At 37.9% G+C, this 15,578-nt stretch overlaps 1 protein-coding gene across 5 annotated transcripts in view; it reads right to left on the reverse strand.

The window, feature by feature from the left end:
• The window catches only part of Grid2 (glutamate ionotropic receptor delta type subunit 2), a 1,534,794-nt gene that overhangs the window by 820,606 nt on the left and 698,610 nt on the right, over positions 1-15,578 (reverse strand). For 3 of the 5 annotated variants that reach the window (XM_029478539.2, XM_021164478.3, XM_029478538.1), the window contains one exon: positions 950-1,155. In XM_029478539.2, the coding sequence (XP_029334399.1) occupies positions 950-1,155 (206 nt within the window). Of the gene's footprint in view, positions 1-949; positions 1,156-1,556; positions 1,620-7,631; positions 7,693-15,578 lie in introns of those variants that run through there. The other 2 variants (XM_029478540.2, XM_029478541.2) reach the window with 2 other exon arrangements.

The raw sequence follows: 15,578 nt of genomic DNA on the forward strand, positions 1-15,578 counted from the left end.
AGGCATGAAGGGGTCATGCAGAGGAGCTGAGGCTCGGCACTGTGAGAGGCCATGGAAGGCCATTGGTGAAGGTGCAGCCTCAGTTGCAATTGAAGGCCCAGGACTGAAGGGGTCATGCAGTGTTTTGGAGATGCCAGTACCATGAGATGACCACCAAGAGCAGCAGCAGCAGTGGAGTACAGGCATCTGGAGCCCAGAGGACGACGTGTGTGCTACAAAGTGCATGGCTGGAGAAGTGACCCAAGCCCTTGGAGGAGCCCAGAAGATCGTGAGTTGGATCCCAGACGTTGGACGGTTGGAGATTGACTTTTGCTTTGATTGTGACTGTGCCCTGATACTTTCCCTCTTGAAGGAAGAAACTGTTTTAGTGGAACCCACAGTTAAGAGACTTTTAATTGTAAAAAGACTTTGGATTTTAAAAGAGATGGATATTTTAAAGAGATTGAAATTTTAAGAATATGTAAAGACTGTGGAACTTTTAAAGTTATTTAGATCTTGGGGTTGAGTAAGAATGTAAGGGTTGAGGCTTACTAGTGATGTGTTTGTGTGTCAAGTTGACAAGGGGTCAATTGTACTGTCTAGTTTTGTGTCAACTTGACACAGCTGGAGTTATCACAGAAAAAGGACAGCTACACACTTGTGAATCCACTCTTGAGTTTGCTAGATTCATTCGGGTCAACAGCACTTTGAAACTCATACGGTTTCTGAAAGTTTTCTTGGCCATGTGCCTAAATATGCACAAGTACAGGCATTCCTAGTAATTAGCTGGCCAATATGGGGTAAATGAGATGAGCAAGCAATTCACTCTGCCTCCTTCATTAGTGTTAATGAGAATTGTGCAGTTAATCCTCTCTCTTTATTTAGTTTTCATATCCTTGATGGAGTCCATTCCAAAGTTTTTGCTTTTTTTTTTTTTTTTGTATTTTGCCCCATCCAGGATAGTGCTTACCTCGCTTATGAAGGATTTGGCTGTGGCAGGATTCATGACAAGGATGGCTCTTCTAAGAGTGTCTCGATAGCGATTCAACTCCTCTATCCTCATGGTGTCAAAGAGTGTGGTGATCATTTTGTTGATGTTGTTTTCCACCTTTTGAAGGGCAACATCCATTCCCTGCTGGGATACTTTGTCCAAAAATTCCTGGATCCCACGGATATCTAGGATTATTATGACACAGAAGAAAAAAGTCCTTTTACTTTTTAGCAGTTTATTGTTCAACAGACATTTTTTTCTCAGATTCATTTATGATCTAACTTAATTAAATCCTTTATATGTCAAACCATTGGAATTATGCCAAAAGGATTTATTTCTATACACTTATCATTCTAAAGTATTTAAATAGTGGGAAAAGTTGGTACACATGATAAAGAGGGATGGAAAAGCAGGTTCATTTCTAAAAAGCAGGGCTACTTTCTAAGTATTAAAGAACAAACTGAAACAATTTAGACTAATTCTTTCTGTTAACTGCTTTGGTATTGGATCTCTGGGTTTTCGTGGTGAAAATGAGGTACATCTAAGATTCAATTTCAGCCTAGCTCATAAATGATGTTAAAGTTACCTCTTCAGACAGGGGAGTGTTACAGTAGCACTGGAGGCTCGTTAAGGGAAAGGCATTTCATCCTGTTGAAAGGAAAGGAATCTATCTTTGGGCTGAGTAGAAACCTCATACCCCAAGCCACACACAAGGTAATTCAGTTGCTCTGCTTATTCTCTCAGTTTAGAGACCACCCTAAGGAAGGGAGCTTCACCTATTGCCACCAGAAGGAGATGAGTAGAATAATTATCACCCAAATGAGATAATGTAGTTTCCTTCCAGCCCCTGTGTAATGGCACAGTAAGGGCTGCCAGGACTTTGTTCCAAACCCTTCAGCTTTAGAAGGTATAACTTCATTTTCTTCCCCTCTGTCTTTTTCTTAAGTATACTTTCTCTGGTACTTTTGTGGCTCCCTCCCTTTTGCCATGTACTTGTTTGCAGAATCTCCATGCATAACACAAAGTCCCAGCTTTATCTGTCTCTCCTTTCCACAGCCTTACTCTGTGCAAACATAGGTTTACAGCTTTACCACCCCAGAGTTTTTCTTTTAAACATTAATAATATCTTCTTTGTGCTTCAAAAACAGACAAAATGCACCCCACTACTTCTCTCCAATTTCTTATATCATGGAAATTTATTTCATTTATCATAATCCAGTCACAAAATGTATCACTATCAGTACTATGAAGAAATTATGTTAGATGAATTAGAAGGGAAATAATAAAAAATGTGACATTTAAAAAGTGAAATATCATTAATGACAGATGAATTTGAAACACATTTCTAAAGAGTTAACATCATCACTAAATTGACATTCATAATATAAACAGAATATTTTGAGGTGTTTCTAAGAGTTTCAAGTCACTCAGTGCTTACTTTAAACAAGCTTCATGGGGGCTGAAGAACTGGGGGTATCCACTGTAGGGTCCCAGACACCAGGGAAGGGAGAGGCTCCCAGGACCCAACAGGGCTGACTTTAACTGAAAGGCATATGCAGCAAAGGGGAGATAGAACCTTGAGAGGCCTCCAGTAGATAGGCACAGCCCCCAGTTGAGGGATGGGGCCACCCGCCCATCTCAAAATTTCTAGCCTAGAAATGTTTGTGTCCATAGGAAAGGCAGGGGGGAAAAAGTATCAGAGACTGAAGGAAGGGACATGAGAGAATCATCTCCCCACATGGGGATACATCCTGTCTGCAAACACCACCCCCTCCCCCTTTTTATTGTTGCCAAGAGGCACTTGCTGACTAGAAACTGGTGAGGTTGTTTCTTGGAAGCTTCTGTCTGTAACTGAATAATGCAGATGTGGATGCTTGAAGCAAACCACCAGACTGAGCTCTAGGACCTGGGACCCAGGTTGGGGAGCTGGCAGAAGGGGCTGGAGCAGCTTAGGGGGATTGCAACCTCATAGGAAGGACAATATCAGTTGGTCAGAACACCCAGTGCTCACAGGGAATAGACCACCGACCAAGGAGTGTGCAGGGAGGGATCCATGGCTCCAGATACATATGTAGCAGAGGATGGCTTTACTTGACATTAGTGGGAGGAGAGGCCCTTGGTCCCATGGATGTTTGATGTTCCAGCATAGGGTGATGCTTGAGAAGTGGGGCGGGAGGGGGGAGCACTCTCATAGGGGGAAGGGTAGGGGGGAGAGGGCAGATGTGGGATGAGGGGTTTGTGGAGGGGTAACCTGGAAGTGGGAGATCAATTGAGATGTAAACAAATGGAATGATTAGAAAGAAAGAAAGAAAGAAAGAAAGAAAGAAAGAAAGAAAGAAAGAAGAAAGAAAGAAAGAAAGAAAGAAAGAAAGAAAGAAAAGAAAGAACAAGAAAGAAAGATCTAATTCTGTGTACCTAAGAGAAGATTTTTTTTTTCAGGATTAAGAGGGTAGCATCATGCACATAAACAAATAAAAATGAAACTATGATGCAAGATTTTGAATGTATGGTGGCCTTCAAGATTCATCAAATCAAATTCAAATATGAAAGTTTTTAAAAAGTAGTCAAATAAAAAGTTTGAGACTCATTTCATGTTTTAAATAAGGGAAATAAAATACAATATCAAAAATAATTATCAATAGTTAAATATAAAAGCTTGAATATAAACAAATGCCTAAAATTGGTATAATTCTGTTTTTCTACCATATTGGATGCTTACAATAGATGTCTAACCTAATAAATATGACTGAAAACTCTACCTAGCCAAAGAAATGTCAGTATATATTATTTATTTTTACTAGTTCACAAATTATATTTTTTTTACATTTTTCCTATGGCATGAAAAATTTAAAGCTTAAATAATTGGTTAAGAATCAGAAATGAGGGAGTTAATACCAATGGTCTTTATATCAAAATTTCTAAATTTGTGTGATTGCATGTATGCAAAATTTGCCTCTCAAGTGGTATAATTAATTTGAAAAAAGTAGGAAAGCCCATAGGACAAGAAACAAATAGCTCCAAATATAGAAACTAGTATTTAAACACAATAAAAATGTATATTTGCAAAGGTACAAAATAATTTTTAAAATTTGTGCTTTCACTATTGACTTTAAAAAAACAAAAAAACTTTACCTTAGTGATATGTTCATCTCTGTGATAACTCGCTCTGTATACATTCTACCTTCCAGTATGCATTCCTAACTATATTATAAGCCTCAACCATCAGCATTAAAATGATTAAAAGGATAAAAGGCTCAGTGGGCACAGCATAGCAAGAGGCAAAGGGCAAGATTAATGGAGGCAATATTGCCAAGTCTGAAAGCACTGTTGCTAGTTCAACAGCAACAGTGAACTAAGCAGAGTTAACTCTAATGTGGCAAGGCAGACACAGGTCTCAATGTGATATCAGGATTATGGATATTAAGGATCCTCAAAACTTTCATGTCAATCACAATCACTTGAAAGAGTTAAAAAATCAAAATCCTGGGCACATCTCAGAACCCAGAACATAATTTTGATCTTGAATTGTAAGGTTTTATTTTATTTTTTGTTTGAATTGCTTACAAGTTCGCATAAATAAAACACAATGCCAAAAGTACATAGAAAACTTCTGAGATTTTTCCATATGATACAGAGTCTGAAATTTGATTCTAAAAGTACAATTTTGGTTCACCTTCACTCTTTCATTTGGAAAAAAAAGTCATTTAAAAAATATTCAGCCAGGTGTGTTGGGGTATCCAGGACTTGCTGTAGTGGGAGAAATGTGTTCTGATGATGCCAAAGTATATTGACTTCTGTTGCTTATGGTCTTGTACTTGCCTCTGGGCATCTTTTTATCTCTGGTGTTACCTAGCTTGGGTATCTCTGTCTGGAGCCTGCCTCCTGTGTCCCTGGGTTTCTGCGGGTCTCCTGTGAAACCTGTGGCCTTGGCTAGAGCAGATCTCCTGGGAGTCCTTCAGACTGTGGGGGCTCCAGAGGGGCATGCACACTGATGATCTGTTGTCCGATGCAACAGTGCTCTTGGGAGGCCTTCAGACTCTGGGTTCTTATGGTGCAGACCACAAGGGAGGTGGAGTTCGAGGGAAGGGGATGGGTCCTGAGTCTGCTGGGCTCCTTGGGGGTCCCAGCTGCTGCGGTTATTTGAGAGGCTCCCTTACCTAGAGACTGTGAGGCCTAGTCTGTCCTCAGTGGGAGAAAACTAACCCTCCAGAGACTTGAGGACCCAGGGAGTAAGGAGGTCTGATGAAGGGTGGGGCATCCTCTTGAAGATTGGGAGGGGAGGGTGGGAAGAGAAATGGAATGAGGAACTGCAGGAGGTCAGACTGGAAAGGGGACAATGCCTGGACTGTAAATGTAATTATATATATAATTATATACATAACTACACACACACACACATATATAGAAGAAAAGGAACATATAATATTTAGTTAAATAGTGGATTCAGTGTTTTAAAGTAAGAGGATAGCAGTAAAGATACTCTCTACAATGAGGCAGCTAATAAACACAAGATGCAAAATATGTTTAGAAGGAATCAACACATGAAACTACAGTGTATTGAGAGGTCAGTATTAGCCACATCAAGTAGTTGAAGTTTCTTTGCAAATCTGGATCTTATACTGTTCCTCAAAGAGTGAGGTCACACTGATCCAGAGAAGAGATGGAGAGAAGAGGATAGTTTGGGAGTGCAGAAGGATGTTTGCACAGGAAGAGCCCATTATTTCAAAAACCAACAGGACTCCTGGGCAGCTGCTGCCTGAGGCCAAGTTGTCAGAGAAATCTACCTGGAGGCAGGATTCAGTTGTCACAGACAGAGCCTCTGATTTTATTTCCAATAAAAATGTATTATATTGAAATTTTCGTTAGAGGACAGACTTAAGTGGGAGATAAGATGTCTATGGAGAAGGAAATGCAGCATACACCTGCTATGTAGATGCTATGGTTCAAATTTAACTTTAAGTGATTTATTTTATATATATATATATATTTAAAAATACATATAAAAATTTAAAAGATGTTTTTATTTTATATACACTCTCATTCTCTTCAGACATACCAGAAGAGTGCATAGGATTCCATTACACATGATTTTGAGCCACCATGTGGTTGCTGGGAATTGAACTCAGGAACTCTGGAAGAGAAGTCAGTGCTCTTAACCACTGAGCCATCTCTCCAGCACTATATATGTTATTTTTAGGTTTTATTCTTGATCATAAGGTAAGTAGCTCTCCACACTGCTGCTGGGTCAGAACAGAATTCGTGACCTCAGAATTTTGGATGTGACTCCACAACTATGGACTTATAAATACAGATTTATAAAATTGTGTGAAAAATTTGCCTAATATGTATATGAAGAAATAGGTATTATGTAAGAATCTTCAAAGATCAAATTAGCAAATGAGTGTGTGTGTGTCTGTGTGTGTGTGTGTGTGTGTGTGTGTGTGTGTGTGAATGTGAGAGAAAGGTGGTGGGAGGAGATAATGAAGGGGATAGAATGAATGAATATTTGACTGATAAAAGAGTACTGCTAGCCGGGCGTGGTGACGCATGCCTTTAATCCCAGCACTCAGAGGCAGAGGCAGGCGGATTTCTGAGTTCGAGGCCAGCCTGGTCTACAAAGTGAGTTCCAGGACAGCCAGAGCTATACAGAGAAACCCTGTCTCGAAAAACCAAAAAAAAAAAAAAAAAAAAAAAAAAAAAAAGAGTACTGCTCTGCTCTCCATTAAGCAACATTGCCTCAAATTTATTGATGGCTCGCCACTCAAAAGAGCACTCAAAGCCAAGGCAGATTTCTGTTATAGAAGAACCAAGCAGTAAGTGTTTTCTTCGTTTGAGGGTGATACAGCTGATCATGAGCAGCAAGTGGTACGTGTGAGAAGAGACGGATCCAAATCATGCTATTAGCAGCTGTGTATAAAAGATTCATTAAAAGAAAGAGTAGGCCTTTGGGTTTGTTAATTAAACATGAACGCAATCAACCATCCCAATTATTCCCCCACATTATCTTCATTCTGACTTCATTAGTCATTGAGCTAAGTTCCAAAAGTTACAGAAATAAAAGCACATGGTTTCCGACCTCAAGGAGCTGCTAGACTGATTGCACCTGTCAATTGGGGCTATTTATTGATAACAGAATGCTTCCCAGCTGCTATTAGCCCTACTTACCAGATAAATACATAACAGCGAGTGTTAGACAGCTCATCAACTGAGTTATTAGACATAAGATTATGGGCAAAGGCAATTTCCCTTAGGTACCACAAAGGGACCTGTGGTCAGCAGAAGAATGATCTCTTCTCCTGGGTACCCACATCCTAAGCCTTGTACTATGTAGATACGGTAGATCACACTCCTAAGAGGGATCAGACCTGAAGGTGTTACTACGGCAGGGAATCCAGTGAAATCAAAATAGAAAGAAAAACTCTCTAACTTGGGTGAGTCCAGAATAATTGTGAGGACTATAAATTAGAAGTGAAAGGCAAAGGAGAAGAGACAAAGAGAGGTGAAGGTTTGGAGAAGGCAATGTGGAAGATTGATCTGAGGAAGAAGTGAAGGAAGGAAGCCATCTTTGGCAACTGCACAAGGAAGAGAAATGGCGTCTTCCCAGAACGAGTAGAGGGGTCCATGCTTTGACTCTGCCTTTGACTTACGACCCCTAACTGACCTGATGCCATACAAGTCGACATCCTTTGACCCTCCAAACGTGTGATATCCTCTGGTGCCAGCTATAGAAATCAATACAAATCAGAATGATTAAAATTAATGTTTACAGAATTTAATTACAGTATCATCTGGAAAAACTCCTTGGACTCTGCCATGTCACGCTACTCCCATGAACTCTGAAATTCTCGAGACAGAGTAAACCCATGATGGTCATTCAGAGAACAGTCTAGGAAATAAGATTTTCAATTTCTGTCACAGACTTGAGAGAACCATAGAGACTGCAGATCCTTCCTTCTCCTAGTAAACATAAGTAGCCCACGTGTTCTGCAGCAGTTGCTGGCTTTCAGAGCTTAGACAGCTGACCTGCTTCCCTTCCGGGTGTAGACAGCACTGTTCTCAGATGAATAGTACAGTGGTTAAGGAGTTCGTAGTTCACTGTGGCACTTTCCTCTCATCCATGTAGTCCAAAGCTCTAGGTTTAATTCTCAGGCGGAAAATGACCTTTTAAATCACTTCTATTCAACGGTCCTTTTATTCTTTCAGGAAACAATGTCTATGAGAAGGGACAATGCACTGAATTCGAGGTCAGGAAAACAGGCTGGGGTCAGTAAGTTGCTTCTACATAGTTCTCTTCACTTTGAATCGCTTTTATAATTGATGTCTTCAATTTTCATTTTCTCAGTTTCTGCTGTCTTCACAGAGAAAGAGGGCATTTTTTAAATTTATGAAATAACCCCTTCTTCATCTTTTGTTTTCCCATGTGTCCACCTGTCTATACTTGACTCCTGATGATCCTATGTGCATAGGCTAGTCAGCCTGAGTCCTTGGGTCTTAGGAAACAACTGAAATTTGAATAAAGCTATAGTGTAAATGAATTGCTTTTCTTGTATATTGAGTTGTAATGAGGTAGTTTTAATATTATAAGAGTCGGAGGATCTGGTCAGACAAGTGAATCAGAAAGGCAGTTTGGTCCGTAAACTTAACAAAACCCCACCAGTCAACTATAAATTAAACAAGGAAGAAGGGGGTTAGTAAAAGAGGAAGAAGCAGGAGGAAGGGAACTTGAACTTTTAATTCTGAGTGTTCGACCCATTAGATACACATATGCAAACACCACACACACACACACACATACACACAGAGAGAGAGAGACAGAGACAGAGAGACAGAGACAGAGAGACCGACAGACAGACAGAGACAGAGACAGAGATATACACAAATAATTTGGTGATGAGGAAGACATGGCTGACTCCTGTCTTTGAGGTGCTTCAAGTATACAGACAGAACAAATAGATATTTAAATCATAAATTACTTGATCATGCCTGATGAAGGCACTGTAATAGAGCAGCAGAAGTCTCAGGGAAATATGAACCTGCATATGCAAGGAATCCACAGTATTATTTTATTTCACCTAAGTACTGCTTTTTCTGATAAAGATGAGCGTGACTGTGGCTAAAATATGAAGGCAGTTATTTAAGCATCAGATTTCAGTGCGATGCACATTTTAGTTATCAAAGATTTTAGTAACCTCAGTCAAAAATTCTGCTTTTATGTTTATGTTTTATATGGAAATTTTAAAGATAGAAAAATTTCTTAATAGGAATAACAGAGTGATTTATCACAGTGGTTCTCAACCTATGGGTTACCTAAAACCACCCGAAAACACAAACATGTACACACATTATGTGTGGTGTACCGGTTGTGGAGAAATAAAGGGGTGGGAGAGATGACCTGCGACCTGCCAGAGCTCCAGAGTGGGTTCTGTGGGGCTCCACAGATCTTCCTCTGGATGGGTGACAGAGGGCAGCCATGGCCTTCTGGACACAGGGAAGAAGGGAGAGGAGAGAGGGAGGGCGAAAGGTGAGAGTAAGAACAAAAGCTTAAGAGAGAGAGAAGAGATAAGAGAGAGAGGAGTGGCCAACAGCTCTTTTTATAGTAGGCTGGGCTACCTTGATGTTGCCAGTTAACTGTGGGGAGGAGCACACCTGGCTATTGCCTGGTAACTAGGGGTGGAGTCCAGACAGCCTACATGACTGATGGCCACAGAATTAGGGAGCTGGGTCCTCATGTCAGGAGTCTATGTTGGGAAGCATGGCAAATGGGCCTTCCATCCCTTGCAGATTAATCTGTTAGGTCTCCAGGGTTGCACCTAGCTCGACTAGAAAACAGGCTGCCTTTCATGGTCCCACAATTATGATTCATAATAGTAGGAAAATTACATTATGAAGTAGAAACAAAAATAATTTTATGGTTGGGGTCTCCATAATATGAGGTACTGTAGTAAAGAGTCACATTATTAGATAGGTTGAAAACGACTGATCTGTCATGTACCTATGTATCTATCTTTTTATCTATTACTTATCTAACATCTATTTATTAATCATCTATCATCTATTTATCTATGTATCTATCATCATCTATTGATGGATTTATCATCTATTAATCATCTATCTATCATCTTTCATCCATCTATATATCTATCTAAGATTTATCTACGGATCTATATATCTGTCAATTCACTATCTATCTACTAATTATCATTTCTATCTGCCATCTATCCTATCTACCTATCATCTACCTATCTATCTACCTATCTATACCTATCTTTTATCTTTCAAGAAAATGTTCTGAACACATCCAGGTATTATAGCCCATTTCTGCAATCCCAGCACACAGAAGACACTCTCAAATTCAACGCTAGCCTGTACAAGGGCATCAGAAACTGACCACTACAAACTATATAGAAAGACTGCTTCAAAAATAAACCAACAAAATCATCTTCAGAGTTTAATACTTTATGGACTATTAATTTTTCTGATCCCCAAATTATGTTTCCTGTTTAGTCAATGTTCCCCTGTAATCCTCTAAGATGTAATGGATAAATGGAGGCCATGTTTCATTTTGCCAAATCTTGTAAAATGATCACATTATCATCTATAAAGTATTCTATAAAGAATTAATCTTAATATTCCTACCCAAAGTAGTTTACATTAAAATAGACTAGTTGAATTAAATCTGGAATTTAATGTTAATATATGTTTCTAAAGGAACTCTAAGAAGAAACTACAACTATGAGAGAATAAAACACAGAATTTAAGCAAAATATGTGATCCACTTTGGTGGAACCTGTACCAGCCATTTGTATCAAATTAGATCACTTTCTTGATAGTATTGACCTATTGTATGCCAACCACTGTCAAAGGTATCTGGGAAAGAATGATGAGAAAATCAAATCAGCTCTTGGGAAGTGTGGTCTATTCCACCTGATAATAACTCTGAACCTATTTCTGATTTAGAAATATTGCAGTATTGTTCTTTTCAAAGTAAACTGACAATTTAGCTGAAAATAGTGACTATCTATAAACAAAATAAAAGTTTATAGTTTCATCTTTGTATTCCGACATCATCTCTAAATATTGAATAATATAAGAAAAGAGATTTGTAAAATTTCATGTTCAATTTTCCTCTATTCTTCATTTCCTCCTTTGGGAAGGTTAAGACATTTAATCATTCTGATCACTTAATGCATTGAAGACTTCAATTTGAACAGGACGACTTCAGCATGGCACTGGCTAAGCATGGCGTTTCTGAAATTATGACCACATGTTAAGCTTTAAAATTAAATTGTAGGACCTTGTGACTTTCTTCTCCCACTTTCTCATTTTACAAATTGAAACACAGCTTAGTGCTGAATATATGAGATCTATCATAAGCCAGAACAGAATTTTTCCAATATTTGGATAGCAAAGTATGCTCTCTGTGTCTACTTCCTGGGGGTGGGGGTGGGGGTGGGGGGAACGAGGCTTTTAACCATCAAGCAATTTTCAAAGTTTTGTTTTAAAAGAACTCTTAACTCAAAAAAAAAATCTTTGAAGACATGTAGTACTTTTTAGTATTTTAAGAATTTGGTATATATATACTTAAAAAGTGAAGATAATAACATGCTGTGCTGGGCTTTGACACTACAGTGTTTGGCAATTATGATGCAGCATTAAGAGTTTACTTTTGACAGGAGCTTGTCATTTGGGCATAAGCATACCATCTTTTACTATGGAAACCATCTTTACAGTAAAGCTGAGAAAGATTTTTAAAGCACAGTCACTGATGTATAAATCCTGAATAGGATAATATATTATTTTTTTTACCTGTTTGACATAATAAATACTAATGCAAAGGAAATGCTTCAATAAACTCCTTGGATTAATTACATGCTTATTGTTGCAGACCGGAGCAAATGAGGGAACTGAAGGCTGGAAAGCAGCCAGTGACTAATAAACAGCTTTCAGGCTGTCGAGAGAAGAATGTCAAGATTATTATAGTTATCAGACATTTGAAAGCATCCTTGGAGTGATTATAAACATTTGCAATCAATTAAAAGCAAGTGTCCATCTTGTGGGCCCTGATTAAATCTACACCAGTGCTATACTACATGGAATAAAGATCATGACTCAGGAATGAGTTAGTGAGGACTCTTCCCTAATCTTCATTTCAAAATGAAAGACTGCTTATATACCCCAGCCACCTGACTGTGAGCTGAACCTTAATTTTCATTATTAAATAAATGATTTTAATATGCAGAGGAGCATGCAGGTAACAGACTTGGGACTTCCTGAAGTGGAAATTGTTCTGTACAAAGAAGTGCAAGATAATCTGATCATTCGATTTAATTTGATCATTTCCATACTACTTCATTTTCTTGACACTTCATGAAGATTTGACTCCAATTTTCAGAATGATTAAGCAGTTATGGTAAAGATTTATATAAATGGAACCAACTTAGTGGTCCATAATCAGATGATTGGATAACAAAAATGCAGTAAACCTATAAAAAATGTAACAATCTTCAGCCTCAGGGAAAAATAAAATCACAAAATTTGCAGGAAAACGGATGAACTTAGATTCCATATTATTAAAGGGAGGTACACAATCTCAGAAAGGAAAATAATTACAAATTACACCTCAAATGTGGATACTAGCTGTGTGTGTGTGTGTGTGTGTGTGTGTGTGTGTGTGTGTGTGTGTGTGACAGAGCAATGTCTTGGTGGTTAAGAGTACTTGTTGCTCTTACAGAGGACCCAGGTTCAGTTTATAGTATCTACATGATAGCTCACAAACATCTGTAGCTACGGTTCTAGGGATTCAACTTTTATGGCGACTAATCATATGAGTGTATATATCATGCTGGCAAACATTCATAAACATAAAAATAAATAAATAAATCTGAAAATAGCTAATGAAAAATGCTTCTAAATGCATACATATACGTATATAAATAAAGAGAGAAATGAAAATATGTGCATACAGGAACAGTATAGCATATAGAAAGCAGAGCAAGAAACGGTGAATATTGGCTGTTGAGGAAAGACTCAGATGAAAGCAAGTCATGACTACTTGAGTCATGAAAAGGATGCAAAGCCAATTGTTAATTGATTTAGTTTCAGCTCCCATTCTTTTCATTTTTTGGTGGTAGATATAGGCATAAAAATATATTTGACAAGGAAAGTGTAAAATCCAATGTGAAGGCCCATAGCTTCAGACCATCATCTGTTCTAACAGTATAGAAGTTAACTGAGATGTATGGGCTATGGGTCTGGTTAATCTTGCTGTATGAGGAGTTATTTGTATGTTCTTTATAATAATACATTAATGAATAAAAATTAAAGTGAAGAAAAGATTTGAAATATTAAAATATGTTAAAAAATAAATTTCTCATTTAATTTGAATACTACAGTGAACTAAGCAGTCCTTTTTCATGCCTTTTTCATATTTTATCCTATTTAGTTATTGAAAACGATATTTTTAATACAAACTGTCCATAGAATTTCTGTTTCAAAATTTATTTTAAATAATTTTTCAAGAAAAATAAATCAAATTATTAAGCATGACTTAATATTGTTGTACATCGATTTTTCATTTTGTATTTTAATAAAATTCATGTTTTCCCCTCTCCCAACTCCTCTCTGATTCCTAACCCTAGCTCTACCTCTATACCCACCCACCTTTTCCCTTCCTTCCTTCCTTCCTTCCTTCCTTCCTTCCTTCCTTCCTTCCTTCCTTCCCTCCTTCCCTCCTTCCCTCCTTCCTCCCTCTTCTTCTTTCCTTCCTTCATTTCTTCCTTCATTTCTCTTTCTTTCTTTCTTTCTTTCTTTCTTTCTTTCTTTCTTTCTTTCTTTCTTCCTTCCTTCCTTCCTTCCTTCCTTCCTCTCTCTCTCTCTCTCTTTCTCTCTCTCTCTTTCTTTCCTTCATCTTTAAAAAACAAACAACATAAAGGAAGAAACTCACAGTCACACAGAACAACCACTCTTTATAATACTCAAAATTGGAAATCAAATATATTCTCAAAATGCCAGTAAGAGAAAAAAAATATTCAAGCAAAGCAATAAGAAATTAAAAGGTCTACAAAAATAGCATTGAGTTTGTTTTGTCATGGTCATGTATTCCAGAGCATGAGACCTTCCCTGAAGGTGAGACTCCATTGAAGAAAACTAGATTTTTCTTTGCAAGAGAAGACCAATTGTAGAGAGTTTTTTGGTTAGGGGTGCAAGAATGTGGTGTTCACAATGTTTGAAGTTTTAAATTAAGTTTGCACTTTATTGCATATAAGCTAATTATTCATCGCCATGAATATTACAATGGAAAACACAATTTTTAGATATTCTAACACAGGAAATTCATAATAGCTCTGGCTGCAATATTATAAAACATTTCCCAACAAAATCCAGGTTCACTCACATTAATGAATTTCCAATCCCTCTTGAAGTAGAAAGTGTTTTCTCTTCTTCTTTACCACTGGTCTCCCAGTAAACAAAGCTCCCTGACATATCCTTTTCTTCAATAAGAACTGACTATTTTGGAATTCTGTCAGCCTCTGAGGGATGATCAGAAGAATTAGACACTGCCATCACATCCTTTAAAACTAATAATCTATGCCCTGTTTTTTGTTTGTTTGTTTTGTTTTGTTTTGTTTTGTTTTTTGTTTTGTTTTGTTTTGTTTTGTTTTGCTTTTTTGGCTTATTTAACAATTTGAAATCTGACAAGCATGTGTTTAAAATATTGAACAGATGTCTAATCGTCAAGCAATTGATGGATCTTTCCTCTAATCTGGATCTTCCTCGAACTTCTGATAATGTTAGATATTGTTAGATATACCCTCAAACACTGACTCAAGAAGTCTCTCCCACCTCCATATACCTATGTAAGATTGTCTGTACACTTAACATATTCAACGAGAGGAACTATATTACCTCGGCCTTATTCTGGGTGATAGCCGTGTCAGATAACATTGGCCTGCACTTCATATTCAAGATTCCATGTTGATGTTCCTTGCATACGATACTACTTTCTCTGCTGGTGCCTGCAGGTCCACTGGACTAGATGGAAACTGGGCTTTTTAAGTTTAAATGTCCATCAGCCTCCCAGTGTTTCTAGCTGGATTTGTGGAGGCCATGAGCAATTTGTGAACACATAGCTTGCAAAATCTTTTTCTTTTCTTTTTTCCCCCAGCTTCTGAATCCATTTTTATTTATTTTTATCATTTTCAATTTTTTAATTAGGTATTTTCTTCATTTACATTACAAATGCTATCCCAAAAGTCCCACATAACCTCCCCCCACCGAATCCCCTACCCACCCACTCACACTTCTTGGCCCTGGAATTCCCCTGTACTGAGGATCCCTTGGTCTTGTAAAATCCTTTTCTAATGACCCATGAAGGGCAGTGTGGGAGATACAATCACTTTCTCATTTTTCCAGAAATATCTTGAAGTTCTTCTTGAAAATAAATGGCAAAACGACCTATTAGAAAAGGGTACTTTTTCCTGGAAGTATAGAAAGTATTTGAAAGGGGAACTTTGGCTTCTAGAGTTGGAGAATGCATAGGCATTCTTAGTCTATAAAAATGAATTTAGGATATCTTTATTTTTAAATGAGAAAATGCTCTGGTGCACAC

The sequence above is a fragment of the Mus caroli genome, unplaced genomic scaffold (assembly GCF_978045245.1).
Source record: "Mus caroli unplaced genomic scaffold, Mus_caroli_1 scaffold_7, whole genome shotgun sequence".
In the NCBI taxonomy this organism is placed as follows: Eukaryota; Metazoa; Chordata; class Mammalia; order Rodentia; family Muridae; genus Mus; species Mus caroli.